This window comes from Jatropha curcas, chromosome 8, assembly GCF_041381405.1.
Source record: "Jatropha curcas cultivar XTBG-Jc1 chromosome 8, XTBG_Jcur_1.0, whole genome shotgun sequence".
In the NCBI taxonomy this organism is placed as follows: domain Eukaryota; kingdom Viridiplantae; phylum Streptophyta; class Magnoliopsida; order Malpighiales; family Euphorbiaceae; genus Jatropha; species Jatropha curcas.
Window position 1 is genome coordinate 1550288 of NC_143158.1, and position 19917 is coordinate 1570204.

At 34.6% G+C, this 19917-nt stretch overlaps 5 protein-coding genes across 7 annotated transcripts; 2 read left to right on the plus strand and 3 right to left on the minus strand.

The window, feature by feature from the left end:
- Positions 1-1069: 1069 nt before the first annotated feature.
- On the plus strand, positions 1070-2409 carry LOC105637732 (uncharacterized). The gene is made up of 2 exons (XM_012221319.4): positions 1070-1663; positions 1789-2409. The coding sequence occupies exons 1-2, from the start codon at positions 1526-1528 to the stop codon at positions 1930-1932; spliced, it is 282 nt and encodes a 93-aa protein (XP_012076709.1). The 5' UTR covers positions 1070-1525; the 3' UTR covers positions 1933-2409.
- A 286-nt stretch (positions 2410-2695) lies between these two features.
- On the minus strand, positions 2696-7030 carry LOC105637734 (uncharacterized). 2 transcript variants are annotated; one of them, XM_012221320.4, is made up of 6 exons: positions 6628-7030; positions 6444-6496; positions 6062-6119; positions 4067-5962; positions 3751-3856; positions 2696-3505 (listed from the first exon to the last, which is right to left on the minus strand). In XM_012221320.4, exons 4-6 carry the CDS (start codon positions 5957-5959, stop codon positions 2859-2861), a joined length of 2646 nt encoding a protein of 881 aa, XP_012076710.1. In that variant the 5' UTR covers positions 5960-5962; positions 6062-6119; positions 6444-6496; positions 6628-7030; the 3' UTR covers positions 2696-2858. The 2 variants fall into 2 exon arrangements, with proteins under 2 accessions (XP_012076710.1, XP_012076711.1); XM_012221321.4 differs by lacking the exon at positions 6444-6496.
- A 3156-nt stretch (positions 7031-10186) lies between these two features.
- Positions 10187-12985, plus strand: ROPGEF8 (RHO guanyl-nucleotide exchange factor 8). Its single transcript, XM_012221322.4, has 7 exons — positions 10187-10678; positions 10808-10924; positions 11024-11175; positions 11259-11333; positions 11423-11695; positions 11820-12140; positions 12233-12985. Exons 1-7 carry the CDS (start codon positions 10408-10410, stop codon positions 12623-12625), a joined length of 1602 nt encoding a protein of 533 aa, XP_012076712.2. The 5' UTR covers positions 10187-10407; the 3' UTR covers positions 12626-12985.
- Positions 12986-13413: 428 nt separating this feature from the next.
- On the minus strand, positions 13414-17630 carry LOC105637736 (aspartate aminotransferase, cytoplasmic). Its single transcript, XM_012221323.3, has 12 exons — positions 17338-17630; positions 16978-17049; positions 16835-16896; positions 16650-16733; positions 16430-16529; positions 16223-16343; positions 15718-15881; positions 15438-15575; positions 14886-15007; positions 14669-14763; positions 14110-14230; positions 13414-13749 (listed from the first exon to the last, which is right to left on the minus strand). The coding sequence occupies exons 1-12, from the start codon at positions 17395-17397 to the stop codon at positions 13665-13667; spliced, it is 1224 nt and encodes a 407-aa protein (XP_012076713.1). The 5' UTR covers positions 17398-17630; the 3' UTR covers positions 13414-13664.
- A 418-nt stretch (positions 17631-18048) lies between these two features.
- On the minus strand, positions 18049-19766 carry LOC105637738 (putative protein ABIL1). 2 transcript variants are annotated; one of them, XM_012221324.4, is made up of 8 exons: positions 19522-19766; positions 19330-19412; positions 19105-19252; positions 18906-19005; positions 18759-18804; positions 18491-18648; positions 18337-18401; positions 18049-18249 (listed from the first exon to the last, which is right to left on the minus strand). In XM_012221324.4, the coding sequence occupies exons 1-8, from the start codon at positions 19600-19602 to the stop codon at positions 18151-18153; spliced, it is 780 nt and encodes a 259-aa protein (XP_012076714.1). In that variant the 5' UTR covers positions 19603-19766; the 3' UTR covers positions 18049-18150. The 2 variants fall into 2 exon arrangements, with proteins under 2 accessions (XP_012076714.1, XP_037493097.1); XM_037637169.2 differs by having other exon boundaries at positions 18049-18267.
- Between the last annotated feature and the right edge of the window lie 151 nt (positions 19767-19917).

Genomic DNA, 19917 nt, shown 5'->3' on the forward strand with positions numbered 1-19917 from the left:
TGTTCTTACTTGTCAGCCTATTTGTCCACGTGTAAGAGGATACCAGCTGTCATCCACGTTTCCTAAAAGAAGTCCGCAGTAGTCCACGTCAGCATCCTCTGCCACCTGTTATCCACGCAGTTATCTTCTGCCAGCTGTAGGCCGTGTCATGAAAAACATCATCAGAATTTCCACGATTTCTTAGATCTTTTACAAGCTGTCAGACACGTGTCATCCAGTAAGTTGATGTTGGTGCCACGTAACCGAATACCTGTCAGGTGTTGAGCACTTGTCATCCATGCTTTCCACCTAACCTCAGCTTAGTGTACACGTGTAAGGACAAGTATGCCTGCCGTTACCCACGTGGCATCCAATAAGTTCAGTGTATTGTCCACGAAGCGACTGTTGCCAGCTGTAAGTTAAGTACAACCCTGCGAGCTGGTAGCCACGTGTCATTTACACGTCAGCGCAATTTGCCACGTTTTGCTATGGCGTAAGCAGATGTTCACATAAGCATGCTAGCTGTCTTTGTTGATGAGCTACTTTGCCACGTCTATGTCGACACGTCAGCATGTCAGCCACGTGTATTGTTACACGACATTGAACTGCGTCGTGATTTCATACACGTCATCAATGTTTGGCCACATTAGCGAGGTCCCAGCTTCCAGGTGTTCAACGTGTGCCATATCAGAAAAAATTGCCCCATTTAAATATCGTATGTCCAACGTCGTCATCAATTAATGACAGTATCATTAATCTGGACGCGGAGGTTGCAGTTAACTGGCAATGCCCAATAGCAGCAATTACAACGTCAAAATCAGAAAGACGGAGAAAAATCAGCTCTGTAACCGCCTATTAACACATGCCACGTATCATCGAGTTGAAGTCTTCAACTTTGAACAAACAACCGTCTACAAGATCATTTTTGACTGGCCTTTGCTTTCAGCTGAAGTTTTTTTCTAGTAAATTTTTAAGCTGAAGTTCTGATTAGCGCCTAATGAGCCATAAGTAAAATTTTATTATTTTCATATTAATAACCATTAATTCTTTTTTTTTTTTTTTTTGAGAAAGACATTTTATTTCTTAAAATCTCAATTTTGTTCTTTTACTTTGCTGGGTATCAGAGGAATATTTGAAATCTCAATTTATAGCAGATATATTTGTTTTTAGTAAAGGATTTGTAGCGGAATGAATAAAGAAAGATTTAGGTGCAGAATTAGAATTGGTTGTGGAAAATATTCACCACATAATAGCAGCGTTCCCCAACATTGTGGATGTAAATGGAGATGGGAAAGCAGTAGAAAGAAACAGACAAAAAATGGTGTACCAGAAAGGTCAGGCTACGTGCAAAAGTAAGAAACTACCCCTTTGGCATATGAAAACAAACCACCATTAATTATTTACACCTCTTTATAGGGAAGCTTCTCGCCGGTTGTCAGCTGCAAAATGAAATCCCAGTTCCCATACAAATATAAATTACAAGATAACACATGAAAATTTAAAAAGAAAATAAAATAGTCCCTTGTGAGACTAGAGAGAGAGAGAGATGCTGGAAGGAAAAGGTATGATAAAGGAAACAGACATGCCAGTGAAGATGCAGATCCAAGCCATGGCATGTGCTTCTCAAGCCCTTGATATCTATGATGTTTTTGATTGTGTCTCGATTGCTGCCCACATCAAGAAGGTTTTCCTTACTACCATTCTTCATAAAGACACGCACACACTATATGATGTTAGTTTCATGCCGTTGATTTATGCACAAGAAGGCATCATAATCAATTTATGTATGGTGGGATTTTCAATTTGCAGGAATTTGATATGATGCATGGTGGTGGATGGCAATGTGTGGTGGGTTCAAATTTTAGCTGCTTCTTTACTCACAAGGAGGGAACTTTCATCTATTTTTCAATGGAGTCTCTCAATTTCCTTATTTTTAAGGGCGCTTCTTCCTAGGAGCATACATATAATGTTACTGGTAGATACACATGTATATGAAGCTGTTAGCTATGGCTAGCTTAAATGGTAGTTTAGAGTGGTTCTTATTTCCTCTCTCCAGGCATCTGGTACTCACTTCATGAAAGCATTGATGGCTACAAATTGCTAATAATTTTGTAATAACTTAGCTTTTTCTGAAAGTCTCTGTCAGTAACAAGAAGTTCCAGTTTGCACCAAATGAAAGTGCAAGCCAGAAGAAGCAATTTAGTTTTCGTACCTTTTTGAACTTAATTAGTGTATGATAAAATGCAGGTTCAGTGAAAAAGGCAAACAGGATATTTTAGTAGATTCCTGATGTGATATTAAAACACTCAGGACCTAATCTTTAAAGTGTGAGGTGCAGATCACCACAGGGAAATTCTGGACAAGTCATAGTGGCCATCATTCATTAATAATCTTTTTCAACAGACACTGTGAAGTGTTATCTAAACCGAATATCGGCCTCACATTATTATTATTCATGTCTTTTCTGGTATCTGTTCTAAAAAACTAACTGTTCAGTCATAGTGGCAATCCTTAATCAAGCACTTTCTTGCTGCAACTTACCAAAACAATCTGTCAGATTTGCTTATAATGATGAAACAGTCAGATTTGATTCAGTTATGTACACGTGGACCTCATGGAGGCTTTAACCAACTACATTTAACCAAATTAGAGTTTAAATGTTAGTCAGACTCTTAAGAGCCAAGAAAACTTGTGTTGGATACCTGATTCTGAAGTGTATTTATATCAGACTCTTCAATTCTTGATCTTAAAATGGCTACAATAACTATGACGCCTTTGCCAAGAAGCCTAGCTCTTTTGTTTTGTATTTTAACCAAAGTCGCTTATTTACAGAACTAACTCTAAAAGCTGTATATCCATACAGGCAGAATATGAAATTGCTAAAAGCAGAAACATGAAAAGATCTCCCCTATCAACTCACTAACAAGCAATTTCTCCAAATCATTGATAGCGTGCTCGACTTCTTCTACCGAGAATCCGTTCCTCCAACCCAAATCCCATATACCACTCACAACTCCTTTGCTCATAATATCTTTCTCCAATGTTGCAAACAGACTGTCAGTATGAATGTTGTCACTTGTGAACTTATGGTAGCTTCTAAGAGTTTCATCTCCATTACAAACTTCCTCGACCAATTGATCTAAAGAGAGATAAATTCTTGTATTTCTCGTATAAGATAAAAGAGGATGTGTTGTTTGTGAATCTGGAAGGCTTCTGCGTTGCATGAATTCATTTGCATAATCCAGAGAGAGTTTGACGTTGGTGACTTGTGGATCGCAGATGCCAGATGTTGGTAAAATCTCAATATAATTCACATTGAGATGAAAAAGCTCCTCTGCTAGGTTCAAAAATGATGGACAATTCAAAAGCAAATCTTTCAATTGGTTTCCGCTTTTCAAGTTTGTGCCATCTGTTGTAATGTGAGTCATTTGACCATCTACTTCTTTGAAAGAGTTGGCACTCTTCTCATTTTCAGGTTTTAGCATAGTGACAATGCAAAGGGAACTCTGGCTATCACCAAAATACTCTACAAAAGGATAAAGCCAGTTATGTTAGGACCAAAACCAAAAACTTATATATTTACAGAAATTTATGACTTTCTTTCCTAGTTGAAGAGCAAGCATACACCATATTACCTATGCCAATACTTGTTTGGCAGTTAATGTGCATTTTTAAAGGGTAATGAAAGGAAAGCATAAGCTTCTTGAATGGAATATAAATATTGTATGACCAGGAAGTGAATAATTGAAGGTAACTAGACAGGGAGTTTACCTTCTGTTTGAAATTTTGAAGCATTTGCTTCCTCATCTGTAGATAGTTTATCTTCGACTGAGTGATCAATCCTCTTCTCATCTTCTTTACATTCTAAACTATCAGTCTACATGAAAGAAGTAGAAGATTAAGAGTCAGGTATTGGAAACTTGCTCTACTTTACATTTTATTCACGTTTCAAACTTCAAACTTCAATCTGAATAATTATTTTTAAAAAAAAAATCACAATTATGCAACTATCTCAATGAAATTTGGAAAATAGCAGTGAATCCGGATTTGGACAAGTACTTTAAGCTAGTTTCTAAGAAAGACTCACAATGGGTTCAGCTGCTGTATGCTCAGTGGCTTGCTTTTCCTGCTGTTTCTGACCCTTAGAGTTACGAACTGTACTATGTGTTGAGCGTTTTGAGATGGGTTTTCTGGTGGTAACTCCTTGCTGTGAAATGTGATCATTTGTACTAGTTGATCCATTTTCAGGTTTCCTCAGCTTTGTAGAGGTCATCTTGGCTTGAACCTGATTTCTTGACACACTTTTAATCTTCACAGTCTCGCTCTCTACTGGTTTCCTGCTACTAGCCACCACCTTCTGAATCTTACCTACTTTCTTATCTGTCATCTCTTTTTTCTGTTGTTGCTGAGTTGCAGCATTAGCGCCTTTCAGCTTAGAAGAATCCTTTAATTTTTTCTTGACTTCTTTCTCCTCCATTCTCGTGACTTCCCCTTTGAGGTCCTTAGCTCTTATTTCATGGCTAAATCTTTTAACTGGAGTCTTTGCCGCTTCTAGTTTTCTGTATACTTTCTTTGCATCCGCAGCTCCTTCTTTCTGGTCAATTGTTCTGACTTCTTTCTCTTCTGGTATCACAACTGCCTCTATGCGATCCTTAGCTCCTTCTTCCTGGATTACCCTTTCAATTGGAGTCTCATCTGTTTCTGATTTGTAGTGCATTTTCCTAGCATTCAAGATCCATTCTTTGTTATCTATTAATCTGGGAGCAAACTCTTCTTTTGTTTTCATTTTCCTCAGCATCATTTTTGTGTTCAAGGCTCGCTGTTCCCTAACAAATGTTGCAAAATCCTCTTCTGATTCTAAGCAAGGAACCCGTAAGGGTTTTATAAGTACAATTGGTGGAATATCATCAATCAACTTTTGTTTAGAATGGAAATCACTATACTGATGAGACTGTGACTTGAGTTCTTTAGCAGAACTATCTTTCAGGATTCCCTGAAATTGCGCAGTTTCCAGTAAATCCTTCAGTGTCCTTCGGTCCGCATTTACTTTCTGCATTATGGGCTGAGGCTTCCGAAGCTTTGGCAAATCAACGTCAAAGACTGGCCTCCGTTGATTCAAATTCTTATCTATATCCAACTGTTTCTCTGGAGGTAACATCAATGACTTTGAGGGGATGTCTTCCAAACCCATTAATTTGGCAATCAAACTTGGAGCTTTTCCCTTCTTCTGCAAATCTGTTTCTGTTATGGAGTCGTCAGCAGAATGAATATCATTGGACTGAACTGCCGTCAATTGGCTTGAGCTAGTGGAGGGGAAATGTGAAATTGACTCCCTCTTTCTCCCGTCAAAATTTGTCTTCTCTTGTGTAGATTTGTTTCGAAGCAAATTTTGCCGAGCAAGGCCATCTCTAATTGCATTCCTAAGATCCTCAATGCAATCTTTTGAAGATCCCTCAGCTGAAAGCCTTGGCTTTTGAAATCCCAGCTGGTAATTTTGATCCTGTGATCGATATGAATTTGCTCTCTCACTCCAAACTTCGTCAACTCTTCTGCTTTCTAACTTCTCCTTCTGCTTTTTCTTCAACTGAGCCATATACTGCGAGGCTTCTTGCAACTTGCCGAGCATTGTTAAAGAATCTTGAAGATCAAGAGCTCCTTTCAACAACTCTCTTGCAATATCTTTAGACTGGCCATCGTTGAGCCCTTTAGACCATGAGTCAATCAAATGGTTCAGCTTCTGAGCTCCTCTAGAGACTTCCAGGAGCTGAAACGAAGATGGACTATGATACTCTTCAACAATCCCTTTTGGAGCCATTTCTTCTTTCTTTGCCTTGTGAGCCATAGATGTATTTGAATTCTTTTGAGTTCTATGACTGCTCATCTTATCCTCCATTTTTTGGGAAGCGCTCTTGGATTTTCTGATTGTTCCACATTCTACAACTCCTTTCGGATCATCACATGTAACAAATGATCTGTACATATTCTATAAGAAAATTTTGCATTGACAAGGTCAGATGCTGCTACTACTTTTAACAATAACAAAAACAGTACTCCCATCCAAAAATCCTCAAAGCATACTCACTTAATTTTAGATATTCTTATCAAACTTGTAAATAATTGGCTGCAATTGAGTCGGCTTTCTGTCAGTTCAAACACAACCAAAAATAAAGAATCAGTTGCCGCCATGATGAACAATAATTATGTCAATAAACAAAGAATAAAGATCATTCTTCCCTTTGAAATGTTCAAACACAAACTACATAAAGTCCAAAAGAACTCTCCAGATTTCTAATGGAAAATGACCCATGAAGCTCCTATTGATGATCATAGGAATGAAATCTTTGCACAATGGATTTAGAAACGAAATTTTGACCTTTTGTGTTTAACATTATTAAAATGCAGTAATTCAAACACGGACAAGACCTTAAACTTAAAAATCATTAAAATAAGCAAAGAGAATGTACCTAAAAAACTCAATTCTCCTTCCTGTACCGTCCACCCAAAAACCAAACCAACACTACAAAACAAAAAAAAAAAAAAAAACGAAATACAAAAATCCCAGATGAGAAAAAGTGCATTTCTTTCGAAACATTCTCAAAAGAACAATGATCAAGACTCAAGAAACAGAGAGCTTCGAAGACTTCTCACCTGCAAGTTAGCTACCAAAGAGTCAGATCTCCACAAGAAAGAAACTAAAGCAGTCGGTGCATTGACTTTATGGTAACCGTGTGTGATTCTCTCACTGAGATTCTTTCTCAAAGCAAACAAAGGGAGAGAACACTCAATTTTCCTTCTTTCTATTTTATATTTTTTTCCTTTGTTTAATGTGGCGTAAGCTAATGGGACAATGAGATCAAAGAAAGATTATAAAAGGGTTGCAATGCTTTCTTGTTGTACGAGTAGTGGAGTTTCAGAAAGAATCTTGCTCTAAAAAACATGACGATACGATAGGAAAGCTTTCAAGATCACAGAATGGGAAGAGGCCCTGTTCTATGGTCTCGAACCAAGCAAAAACTAAAACTACCACTGTCCATTACTCTTAGGTAGTTTTTTTCACTTCTTATTATTCGCTTCATTATTTTATTATTATTGAATTTCTTTGCTTTAATAGTACGTTAAAGTAAGACCGTGTTTGGGATTTGCATATTTTTTTACAATTATGCCAGCAAGGGAATGTTATGCAACTGGGGATCACTGAAGAAGATTCTAATGTAATTTCCCTCTAATCACAGCTGATTAACCTAATAATTAAATTTTCCTTGACATAATTTCAAAATATTACTTTTTTAATAACCTATCCATCTCAATGGATAAATTAAGTACTAATTAATTAATTTTACAATAAAATGTTTCACTTCTAATGCAACTAATTATTAATTAGTGGCAACCAACATTAATATTTATAAAGGTGACAATACAAATTTAATTGTCATAAAATACATTTTTTTTCCTAAACCTACATCATCATAATTCAACTAGGTTGTATTGTACTTGAAAATATTTTATGATTTGAAATTAATAGGTGTATTAAGAGTTTCTTAAACAAGTATGAGCATCATTTGTACTATATATAGCTCTCAAAAGACAGGGTCTGCCTGATCTGCAACTAATAATTTAAAAACTACCAAACATTTGAATTTTAAATCCCTTGAGAACTTAACAATCATCACTGAATATTGACCTAGCAAGATCTAGTAAAATACAAAAACACAGTACATTTCAAGTTAATATATAAAGGTTATACCTTTATCCCTCTCTTAGACCTTAGACCTTGTTTGGCTTAACAAGGACAATCCAACTCCATTAATATTAAAATCAGCTTCTATATCTATCAATCCATGTATTGTCAATTCAAATTTTACCTTTCCACCTAAAGTTATAAATTGGGTCAGCAAGAAATTTGCCAAAGCAACCCAAAATGACATTTTTCAATGCTGTCACAGGACTCTTGCACTTTTTGGTTTTCCTACTATAAATAATTCAATGCTTTTAAATTTTTCTACCACTTGTTTTTTTTTTTCTTCTTTTGGGTGAACATAAATAGTGCATGGCATAACCCTTTTTTTTTGAATTTCAAACTCAAAATTATCCAAGTAGAATTATTGATATCATATTTATAGCACTATATATTTAATGAAAAGAAGCACTTTAGTCCTTCAATTAAGATCCTTTTATGTGAATTGAAATTAGGGATTTAATATTTTTCAAGTAAGAACAAAAAATAAGGACATATTTGTTTATTTAGCTTCCAGATATTATTTGCAGACACAGATATTATTAAAAAAAAAATTAACATAATGAAACTTGGAAGAATTTAATTTTAGAATAATGTATCAATAATTAATATTTAGAGGAAACAAGATGTGTCTTACTTTTTACAAAGTGGGAAATATTTAGAATTATTTAAAAAAAATTAGCGATTAAAAATATAAATTGATTTTGAAAATGTAGCTTATCATTCTTATATAATTTTATTATCAGACAAAAAATGTGGGACAGATGAAGCTATAAATGAAGACATTTCCTATCTGTCGCATTAATACATTCAACAAATGTAGGAAAATTACATCCACCCTTGTCCTATGTATAGGAGAAAAATGCTTTCATTTTAGATCTTTGAATCAGGATATTGTTATGTGGAAAATAAATAATTTTTTCTTTTTCTTATTTGTTTCAAAAATAAGGTAGGCAAGGATAAATAATTTCAATAATTAAGTTTACTTAATTAAGGTGGTTGATGGGAAATTAAAAAATTAGAAAACGACATTTGTGGATTTAAATGAGACCTCAACAATGCATAACTAAAATAGAGACAAGTGGAATTTTTTTTTTTTAATTCCAAATTCAATTAAAATCTCACCTAACAAAATTATTATGAGAAGAAACTGAACTCAACTAGGATAAGTGCATTACTGCCAATATATATATATATATATTTTTTGATATTACTAAAGATATTTTTTCACTTTCTATTTAACGGTTGGATGAAAGATTAATATCACGATTATGCTAAAAATTCTACCAGGATTAGGCTATTTTGAGTTCCAGAAAACATGGGATGAGGTCTTGTTTTTTGTTAATTAAATAAAAACACATAATTAGAATGCTAATTGTAATTAGCTAACAAAATGATTATTGATATTTTTTTTTTTCTATGAATGTATTTATTGGTCAGCTATCTGTGTGCCTATTGAGTATAGCCCATAGTAATTATACAGTTGACTGAGAATGATGGAGCAGGAAAGGAAGGAGAGAAATCTTTCATTTAATAATGTGCACTTGACTGTCTTTTATATTTCTTTTTTTTTTTTTTTTTTGTCCATTTCTTGATGTAGAACAGCATGTGCATATGGTTAGACCCTTTGAGATGAGAAAATGAAGGCATCAATAAAAAAATATTAAAAAGAAAAAAAAATTATGAAGGAGTGTGCTGCGTGTACATATATAGCAATCGATGAGAAAACAAAGCATTGATATCATCTCCCATCCCTCACCCAAATTTATGCAAAACAATTATTATTATTATTATTATTATTATATAAAAATATTAATATGTTTTTCACATTTGACATTTCGAGAGAAATGGGATTTAATAAACATCTAAAATTATAATCAAAAGATTTATATATATCTATATATAGTCCTTGTGCCGTAGATTTATTTTTTTATTCTTATAATTAATTAAATTACGTTGTTTTAATTTAATGATATAAAGATTAGCGGGCAATCTTTAAAATCCAGTGAAAAGCTACTTATGAGAAGCAGTTACAAATCTCAAAATGAAATTAATATCATATCAAAAAAGGCATTGATTTACTTGTGGAGAACTAAAACAAAAAAAAATAAAAATAAAATTAAAATTATAAAATAATTATATAAATTTTGCTTCGGATAAAAGGGAAGGGTACCTAATTATAATTTAATTCCATAAAATAAGGGGCTTGAGCACACTCAAGCAGTCTTGATACACACAAACTGCCTATATTTGTAATGTTTATTATTAAATTCACTGCGTTAATATACAAAGTTTAAGAAAGAAAGGGCAAAAAGGTAGTTATTGTTTGTTGTCTTTCCCGGGCTTTTTGCAAGCATTGACCTCCTCAACCATTCATTTCTTTAACAAACTTAACAATATTCCTTTTAGCCGTTATTTTGTTTTAAATAGTTGTTTAAACCAATTATTATATATATAAAGTTTTGATTTTTCCAACATGCAATCCACTTTCTTTCGAACGAGGAAAAAAAATATGCGGTAAAGAAAAAACAGTCAAGGAGCTTTGTTCTTCGGTTCTTGCAAAAAAAATCAAGAACAAGAAGAAAATAAGAGAGAAAGGAAAAGGAAACCCTTTTCTCTCTTCACAATAATATTAACGTCCACTTTCACCATTGCAAGTGGCGGAACAAAAGAAAAAGAAGGGCTTGTTTGTAATGATGGTACGGGCATTAGACCGTGAAAGAAGCATTCAGAAAACAAAATCTTTCCATTTGAAAAAAATGTTTGAGAATATTCAAGGGAGACACGTCCATAACTTGGCCGTTGATAATGGAAATGATGGAGGAAATGCTGATGAAAAGGTACAATTAAAAAATAATATACCTAAACCTGGGGAAGATCGTTCTCAGGATTCCCAACAAACAGCATGTCCCGCTTCTGATGCTGCACCTGTACCTAAACTTCCAAGCCCTAAGGGTCCCCCAGGTAATTAGGCTCTAACTGGAATTCATACTCGCAAACTTCGAAAGTCTGCAGATGACTGCATTGCAATTTTACTGATTATTTCTTTTCTGGGAATTGGTTAATATGCAATTTTTGTGCGTTTGTGTGCAGAGATTGATTTGATGAAGGAAAGGTTTGCTAAGCTGCTTTTAGGTGAAGACATGTCAGGTGGTGGAAAAGGTGTTTCCTCAGCTTTGGCTTTGTCTAATGCAATTACAAACCTAGCCGGTAATTTTAAATTCTTCACAAATTTATAATTATTGCTAATTTATGATCGAGAATTTCTTTTTTTTTTTTTTTATTTTGATTCTTTGTAATGCAATGCAGCATCTGTTTTTGGAGAATATAAGAGATTAGAGCCTATGTCTCCAGAGAAGAAAAAAAGGTGGAGAAGAGAAATTGATTGGCTTTTATCTGTAACTGATCACATTGTTGAATTTGTTCCTTCACAGCAATCTAAGGATGGAATAAATATGGAGGTAATTAATTAATTAATTAATTAATTAATTAAGAAGCCTAAATATTAAATTAACTCCATATTTCTACTGTCTTGCCATTATAGATCATGATGACAAAGCAAAGAAGTGATCTGCTTGTGAACATCCCTGCTTTGCGCAAGCTTGATGCTATCGTCATTGTAAGTTTTTTTTTTCTTTTTCTTTTCTCATTGAAGAGGATAATTGATCGCAGAGAAGAACTACAAATGATTTTCTTTGATGAAAACAGGACAATCTGGATCAATTTGGAAAAGAAAATGAATTCTGGTATGTGTCAAAAGATAGCAATGACTCAGAGCAAGAAACTCCACCAAGAAATGATGACAAGTGGTGGATTCCAACTGTAAAGGTTCCACCACAGGGGCTATCTGAAGAAACTAGAAGATGCCTGCAATTTCAAAAAGATTCTGTCAATCAAGTACTTAAAGCAGCCATGGCGATTAATGCACAGGTGCTATCAGAAATGGAAGTTCCTGAAAACTACATTGAATCCCTTCCCAAGGTATTTGTTTCCTTTTCAGTTAACTAGACTGTGACAAAACCCTACAAGACGACCTGCAGTATTCCCTGAGCCGAAGGACATTTTTCTGTAACTTTTTTTCTCTTTCATGTTGTTGATATGATAGAATGGAAGAGCAAGCCTTGGAGATTCAATCTATAAGAGCATAACAGTGGAGTACTTTGATCCTGAGCAATTCCTGTCAACCATGGACTTGTCAACCGAGCACAAAGTGCTTGATCTGAAAAACAGAATTGAAGCCTCTATTGTGATTTGGAAAAGAAAGATGAACCAAAAGGATGGCAAATCTTCTTGGAGTTCAGGTGTAAGCTTAGAGAAAAGAGAACTCTTTGAAGAGAGAGCTGAAACCATATTACTCCTCCTCAAACAGCGGTTCCCTGGAATTCCACAATCTGCCCTAGACATAAGCAAGATTCAGTATAACATTGTGAGAAAAACAAGAATTATATATAATCTCATTTCATTCTATCTCAACTTGTAAAAATGTAAAAAGCCCATGTTTTTTTTGTTCTTATGCAGGATGTAGGACAGGCAATTCTGGAAAGCTATTCAAGAATTATAGAAAGCTTGGCATTCACAGTTCTGTCCAGGATTGAGGATGTTCTGTACTCAGATTCACTAACACAAACCCCAAGATCAGGGTCAGATGATAGGCTAGCCGAATACGATAGGCTAGATGAAGATGGAGACTCTGGAGAAACACCAACATCAACATCAACATCAATGACACTATCAGACTTCATGGGATGGAGTGTGGGAGAGAATAAAAAAAATAGCTCAGCCAATGCAGAGAGCTGTTACAAAGGAGAGAATGACAGGAACATGCTCAAACCTATTGCAACCAAGAAATTTTCTTACTTAGAGAAGCTTGAGAGCTTGAGTGGATTAAGGAGTCCAACGGCTCGACATTAAACATTAATGGGTATAGATGAAAATGTGAAATAAAAAAAAAAAAAATACTAAAAGATAAAAGATAGATTGAGAGATGCAGTTAGAGAGCTTGAATCATCAAATGTAGAAAACACATAACCTTGTAGGAGCCTGTTGCTTGAGTTAGGAACTTAGCAATTGTTTTCCTCACAATACAAGAAGATGAAGGAATCCAAATGTGTAATTAATTGACGTTGATGCATTTGAAACTCGCTTTCTGGCTTTGTTAAGACCAAACCCTTGTAATACATTCACTTATCAATTTTTTTTCCCCCAATGTTTTGTCCCGTATATAGAATTGCACTTTGAAATAAAATGAAGTGAGCCTCTCAATATTGAATAGCTTCAAGTGCCCTAAGCAAATATTCTCTCAGAAAAAATTACGAGTATCTTTTTCCTTATTTAGGTAGTTGTTTGATAAAATTTTAAAAGTGATTCCTGTTGAAATATAAAATGATAACTGAAATTTTTATTATTTTCATAAATCAAATTTTCTCATATATATATTTTCTATTTTTTCAAATAAATATATTATTTCTATTTTGATGCGTTATCAAAATAAAAACACTAATTAACTTTTTGAAATAATATTTACTAATTATTTATTATTTTTGAATAACCATAAATAAAATGATTATATATAAAATAATTATTAAAAAATTTAATAGGATTCAAATATAATATAAATATGAATCGGGTACCATAGCTATCCTTACTGCCTATACTTCGAAAAATTACTAACTTTACATTAAGAAAAAGAGAGGTCAAACTTTCTTGTATCCAATTAGATGGTATTTGAATTAATAGCTAACGATAAGATGTAAATAGGGCATAAATCGCTCCATTTACTCGAGTATGTTCCTCAGTCAAAGCCGAGGATGCAGCATTATAATAAAATGAACAAAACCATCAAAATCCGAAAAAGACATTTTGGACGGAGTACGTTAAATTACAGTCACTTGAAGATGCAAAAGTCAGTCAAAAATGCAAAAGTAATGCCCATGGCCAGGGATTATTGATCTTAAGCAAAGCGCGTGACAGCAGCGTGTATAGCATCTGCAAGATGGGGGACTGTCTTAGAACTAAGACCAGCCATGCTAATCCTTCTGCGGAGAGAGAGAACAAAGGGCAAAACAATGTAGCTTTATCAGTTATTCTAAGAAATCATTGTTATCAATTATACTGGTAACTTAAAGTAAGGTGAATCAGTGAAAACTTGACAACATGCAGGTGGCGAAGCACGGGATTTCATCATTTTTGGACAAAAATGCGTTTAAATATATTTCTGACAGAAAGCTACAAAAGCCAACAAATTTTTTAATCTCGATGATACCATTCAAAATAATTTATTGGAAGTGAATGATTTCCAGAGATTTTCACATCAAAAGCAGCAATGCAAGAAAGGTGGAGAAGTTTGATGAGAAACTCATATGAATGGTCTAACAGGAATAAAATCTTGTCATTACCCATCAGATGTCATGTAAATGTGATATTCCTTGGTCATGAATGCAACTTGTTCAGAGTTCAACCCAGTGAAAGTAAACATTCCAATCTGCTTCATAATGTGACTCCAGTCACCTGGAGTTCCTGTTGTGAAGGAAAAGATAGCTTAGGCACAGATCTGATTAAATACATAAAACTAGCACATATCATCAGTAACACATGTAAGCTAAAAGATGAAATTCATTTGTTTAACCATAAATAACAATTTAGCCAACATAGAATGTTAGGCAATGCATATTTTGTTCTGGAAATATGTGATTGAGCATAATTTCCATGATCACACTTATAAATGATTTATCATCAATTATTTTTCCAAGTAAAAGGTGTTAGAGAATTTGCAAGTAAGGCTCAAAGAAATGGGTGCTCAACCACGCTGAATGGAGAATAAGATTTTCTTAAGTTGAATTTGCAAGTCATATATGTCAACTGACCCAAGTTTAACAGCTTGACAGCAGATACCAGCGGCATAAAAAGAATAAACCAGAATAGTTAGAAATCACAAATGAAAACTGTCGGAAGTACCTCGAGCAGTTAAAGCATCAAATAGTTGGTGGCGCATGCTAATAATTCGGTCAGCCATTGCTTTCAGCTCAATGGTCCATTCATTATACAGATCACTGAAAAAGAAAGCACATGGAAAAGAAATTACATCCATAACAGAAGTGGCAGTATTTCTATTAACTACTAACATCAATTCAAATGTGCATTTACATTACATTAACTTCTAAGATTCAGATACCTGTTCTTGAGAATAGTAGCCACAATAGATGCACCATGAATAGGCGGATTAGAATACATAGGACGAATCACAAGTTTCAACTGGCTTTCAACCCTACTCGCCACATCTGCTGTTTTGCAGACCTGTGAAAATGAAACTATATGTCAAACTGCAAGTTACATTCACAGGAAAGTGCTTTTGGTAGAACCCTGTTTGGTCGGATAAAGCCATTAAAAAAAATATATATATATATATATAAAGAAAAAAAAACAGTGATTGACAATTAAAAATGTGCATTGCTCTTGAAATACAAAATTTGCAATGTGTTTCTCACTTAGGGAAAGTGATGCATAGCCTTGAAAGAAAGGGAGATGTTATGAGAAATCAGTGGAGAAGGTTAATATTATCATAGATGAGACTTCCTTATTGAATGTAGGCATCATCCCATAGGTTATGCAACAAGAAAATTATATTTTGAAACCTTAGTGAACCAAAAGGCATTCCATTTCTCAATATCTATTGATCTTTAACATAAGATTATAATAAAGAATCCAAGGCTTAGTAGTGTCTTACAATGCTGAGAGCCCCAACACGTTCCCCATAGAGTCCCATATTTTTTGCATAACTCTGTGCTACAAGACATTCACCACCATCTCCAACAAACAACCGAACAGGCTGTGCATCTGCATCTAGGCTGCCACTCGCAAAACCCTACAGAGTTGAGGTTTAAGAGTTCACCAATCAGCCATGCTACAATCTACGAGCAATCAAAGAAACTTCATCGCAAATTATGGTTATTCAACATTCTATTGTTACCCTCTAATCCTCCTACTGACACTGCTTTTCCCGTTACCTGATAAGCACTGTCAAAGAAAGGCAAAAATGCTTTTGATCTGATCAGCTGTCTGATCTGCTCCCACTGCTCAAGGGTTGGGTCAACGCCAGTTGGGTTATGTGCACATGCATGGAGAAGCACTACAGATCCTGTTGGTGCAGATCCCAGATCCTCTAGCAAGCCTGTGTATCACACATATACTTAAATTCCATGCCTTGAGTAGAATTTCATCAAGTATGCACCAGTGTAAACAGATTCAATTAGAATTTACTTAACAAACAAACAATTCATTGCCTAGGTGTGAGTGTCCAAAAAAAACAAAGGTCTTGAATTTTTAGAATTATGTATCCGACTGAAAATACTTGATCTTAGAGAGGTTAATCAACCATATTATGCTTAAATATATTACTATGACTAATAATTCATCAGGAGCAATAACCCTATAAATTGTAAGAGAAATTAAAGATATGCAAACGATAAAGCTAATATTGTATTTTTGGATCACATAATAGAGTGCACAAACCTTGGAAATCCAGCCCACGTGTTGCTGGATCATAGTACCGGTACGTCTTTACAGACAACCCTGCAAGAGTGAAGACTTTGGTATGATTTCCCCATGTTGGCTGTGGAATGTATATTGTCAGCTGCGCAACAAAAAGTAGATGAGTCAATCACAAGCTAACTTCCAATATTTTTTTTCCTAGTAGAGACAGAGGAGAAAAAATCTCACTTGATGGTAATGCCTTGCAAGAAACTCCCCTCCAACTCTCAAAGAACCGGTACCAGACAAGCCTTGCACAGTAGTTATTCTGTTCTCTTGTATAGCGGGGCTATTGCAAAGCAAACAAAAAACTACTGAAATAATGCAGCAGTAATCATAACTATTTTAATTTACACATTGTAAAGTACAAAGATCAGTAATTGGATAGTGAATAGAGGCTACTAATTACCTATCAGCTCCTAAGATAAGCTTGGCACTCAGTTTATTAAAATCAGCAAGTCCAACAATAGGAAGATACTCTTTGACCCGAGACCTAGAGGATATGTAAGAAACAGGCATTAGCAGTTCCATCAAGTGAAATTATAAAATACTGAGTGACAGTGACAAACACAAAATATAGACCGAGTAACTCACTGGTCATTTACTAGTATCTGCTCCGCTTTCCTCACCACATTCAAAACGAGAGGCTTCCCTTCCTGATATGCAAGCAATTTTCCAATCAAAAATCCAAGACACTAATTTACTTAATCTAAGACTCATATTTATGAGAAAAATACCTCAGTTCGATAAGCACCAACACCCAAATTCAACTTGTTAGGGCTTGTATCTTTGTTATAAGCAACAGTAACCTGTTCGTATATTTTAAAAGCATAAACAAAAGCAAGTACATTAACGCAAATATCATGATCAAAATTAAAATAATCCGATCAATATCTTCTCATTCCATGAATTACACAAACAATACCTATATATTAACTCTTCTCTAATCTTAGCGATTATACTGACAGAGGTAATATTTTCCAAAAGTTGATCGATTCAGTGGATCAAACTCGGAATAAATCATCAGAAAATACAAACGTGATGATATTATAAATAAACAAAAACATGAAGAGTGTGTTCAAGAAGAGGAAGAGTACCCCTAAAATAGGATCTTCAGGAGCTCGAACGATATTGCTAAACACAGAATCAGTATCCATCGCTTAATCCAAATGAAGAAGATGAAGTGAGTTTTGAGTTTGATCAAAGAATATTATTAGCTCTTTAAAACAGCAAAAGACGACGGTTTTTTCTTTTATTTTTTTCGTAATATAAAAAGTAGAGCTTTTTGTTCGGTAAAACATAAAACTATGGGCAGTGCCTCACAGTCCACGCTTGAGACTAGCGACAGTTCAACAAAACCATCTATGGGCGGCATTATAGCATTTTGAGGCACTTTGCCTGCACGTTGCTGCCGGTGACACGTTCCTATATTCCCCTGCCATTGAAATCGAGCCGAAAAGGATACCCTCGTCATTTCGCTTTGTGTCATTGAATGGTCCATTGGTTCAGCCTTGTTAAACTTTTGGGCCTAAAAACATTTATTTTGGGCTCAAATTTGTTCTCTTCGTTGTCGGTAGCACATGTGGCTAAATTATTTTCCGACCCTAAATTTATAGTTTTTTTTTCGACACGAGGCCTAGTGACTCGAAATAAATTGCAGTTTATACATTTTGATTTTGGAATAGCTTTACTCTTTACTCTTAACTCACCAATTGGCAAAAACTTTTGCAGTCGAAATTGATTGGCCTAAATTTATGATAATTGATGAGTGTAAAAAATATCAAATGCAATTTAGTTTGAGAAACATGTAGTATACAAGCTATTTTTATAAATAAATCACACCGATACATCATAATCCAAAAGAACATTCATTCAATCAATGAGTAAAATACATGAATTTTCAAAGCTATTCATGTTGTTCGTCTAACTCGCCGAAAGATTGATGCAATTTCATTATTGTGCACTGATTTCCTGAACAAGCTGTAACGTCCACGCTTGGGCGGAGTTTGCTGCAACAAAACATCTAGCTGCTAAATTCAAAATTATCATAATCAAAAACCGAGTTAAAGAATAAGGTCATTATTTTGATATCTTACCTGAAAATGAAAAGTGGGATTTGCAGTTTTAGATAGTATTGAGATGCCATCACGAACAGGCAGTACTGCACAAACAAAATTTACAACATTCATGTCTTACTATATACTTAAAAAGCTAAAATACATAAATATATATAAATTTGTTGGATGGTACCTAAATCATTAGAGTCCTCTTTCCCTACAGAAGATCTGGTCGATGAATGCCTTGCCAAAGATGGTTTTGGAGTGTATGTGTACAAGAAAAGTGGCAAATCCTCTGCTTCAAACCCATGTTTATTTATGATTTTTGGACAAGCTGGAGAACTGGGATTCCTGAAGAGAACAAGATTGTTTCAGTTTCATTAACATCTAATTTCATTTGCTTCATAATTACATATATCTAGTTTACAAAAAATCATGAAGCAGATTAATGCTTGCTATACCTTACATGATCTTCGTTTAACTTGTCAATCTCAACATTTATGATTGCTGGTCAAAAGAAAGAAAATATTATGGAAAATAAAAGCAATTAGTGAAAAGAAATTAAATCTGCAGATTAAGAAAAAAAAAATGTTGTATGGAATATTTACGTGCTGATAAGTAGCGGCGGTGAAATTTTGGCAAATTTGCATTCCATCTTACTCTTGTTAGAGCTATCTTGTTAGAAAATTGTTCGCATGAAAGAAGTCTCTATAAGAAAATTATCAAAAATCACATGTTAATGTTAGTAAAAGACAAGCAATTTACAATATATAAATAGTAGAAGTTGGGCAAGATTAAAGTACTGACTTGCTTTAGGCTATCAATTCTAATTTCAGCCTCAGAAAATTCATTTTTCTTGTCAATAATTTGGTTTAAATTAGCAGCAACGCATCCCAAATGGTCAACAACAGCAATTACAGATAGGCATAAGTACTCTTTTGTGTTTTCCAAAACCCTGCAAAATATTTGTCAATGTATTAGTTAGTCCATGTGCTTTGATGGAGGACACACAACTTTGTGTTTCAATCCCACATTTTCTTCTCTTTGGAATTCAAGAATGTTGCTTCGCAGTAGTCTGCTGCATAATGCAGCTGAGAACGCAAGTCTCTAAGCTCCTGCAAAACCAGGAAGAACACAAAGATGAACTAAATGAGTCACAAGAACAAGAAAAGACTGAGTGATATTCAGTAAAACAAGAACAAGATAAAAGGCAAAGATATAGACTTGAAGAGACTTGTCAAATCGCATAACGTTTTCGGATTCACTTTCTGAGTTTCTACAGGCAGATGCTTTGGAGATCTGCATTTTTCTTTTTCTTATTCTTGGTTTTCAAATTACAGTTGAAGATAAATGTGAAAGATGAAAAGCAATGCAAAGATAGTATGAGTGAGGTTTCCTTATCTTTATAGTTGGTTCTTAATTTTTAAACTAGTGGTAGATTAGCTGCTCTTTTTGTCTGCGTTGAGACAGAGAGACAGAAATGAAGAGTATGGGTAACTGGAGGCTCGTGGAATTCCCATTATCGAGTAGTCACTAATTAATGAGTGATTGAAACAACCCAAAAACCATTAAAGAGAGATTCTTTAGCATGTACAAAAGGTGCAAAAGATGACAAATTTT

Bases quoted from the DNA above. Each gene is read 5' to 3' on its own strand.
- LOC105637732 (XM_012221319.4), top strand. From the start codon at position 1,526: ATGCTGGAAGGAAAAGGTATGATAAAGGAAACAGACATGCCAGTGAAG. The intron at 1,664-1,788 runs GTTTTCCTTACT...TTCAATTTGCAG, and splicing joins TTGCTGCCCACATCAAGAAG to GAATTTGATATGATGCATGG.
- LOC105637736 (XM_012221323.3), bottom strand. From the start codon at position 17,397: ATGGATACTGATTCTGTGTTTAGCAATATCGTTCGAGCTCCTGAAGAT. The intron at 16,530-16,649 runs GTAATTAGTAGC...GCTTTGCAATAG, and splicing joins CTTATCTTAGGAGCTGATAG to CCCCGCTATACAAGAGAACA. The intron at 15,576-15,717 runs GTAACGGGAAAA...TCAACTCTGTAG, and splicing joins TCTTTGACAGTGCTTATCAG to GGTTTTGCGAGTGGCAGCCT.
- ROPGEF8 (XM_012221322.4), top strand. From the start codon at position 10,408: ATGATGGTACGGGCATTAGACCGTGAAAGAAGCATTCAGAAAACAAAA. The intron at 10,679-10,807 runs GTAATTAGGCTC...GTTTGTGTGCAG, and splicing joins AAGCCCTAAGGGTCCCCCAG to AGATTGATTTGATGAAGGAA. The intron at 11,696-11,819 runs GTATTTGTTTCC...TTGATATGATAG, and splicing joins ACATTGAATCCCTTCCCAAG to AATGGAAGAGCAAGCCTTGG.
- LOC105637738 (XM_037637169.2), bottom strand. From the start codon at position 19,602: ATGCAGATCTCCAAAGCATCTGCCTGTAGAAACTCAGAAAGTGAATCC. The intron at 19,413-19,521 runs GTCTATATCTTT...CTGGTTTTGCAG, and splicing joins GATTTGACAAGTCTCTTCAA to GAGCTTAGAGACTTGCGTTC. The intron at 19,006-19,104 runs GTCAGTACTTTA...ATTTTCTTATAG, and splicing joins GAATTGATAGCCTAAAGCAA to AGACTTCTTTCATGCGAACA.
- LOC105637734 (XM_012221321.4), bottom strand. From the start codon at position 5,959: ATGTACAGATCATTTGTTACATGTGATGATCCGAAAGGAGTTGTAGAA. The intron at 3,857-4,066 runs GTGAGTCTTTCT...TCTTTCATGTAG, and splicing joins ATACAGCAGCTGAACCCATT to ACTGATAGTTTAGAATGTAA. The intron at 3,506-3,750 runs GTAAACTCCCTG...ATCCTTTTGTAG, and splicing joins TTCAAAATTTCAAACAGAAG to AGTATTTTGGTGATAGCCAG.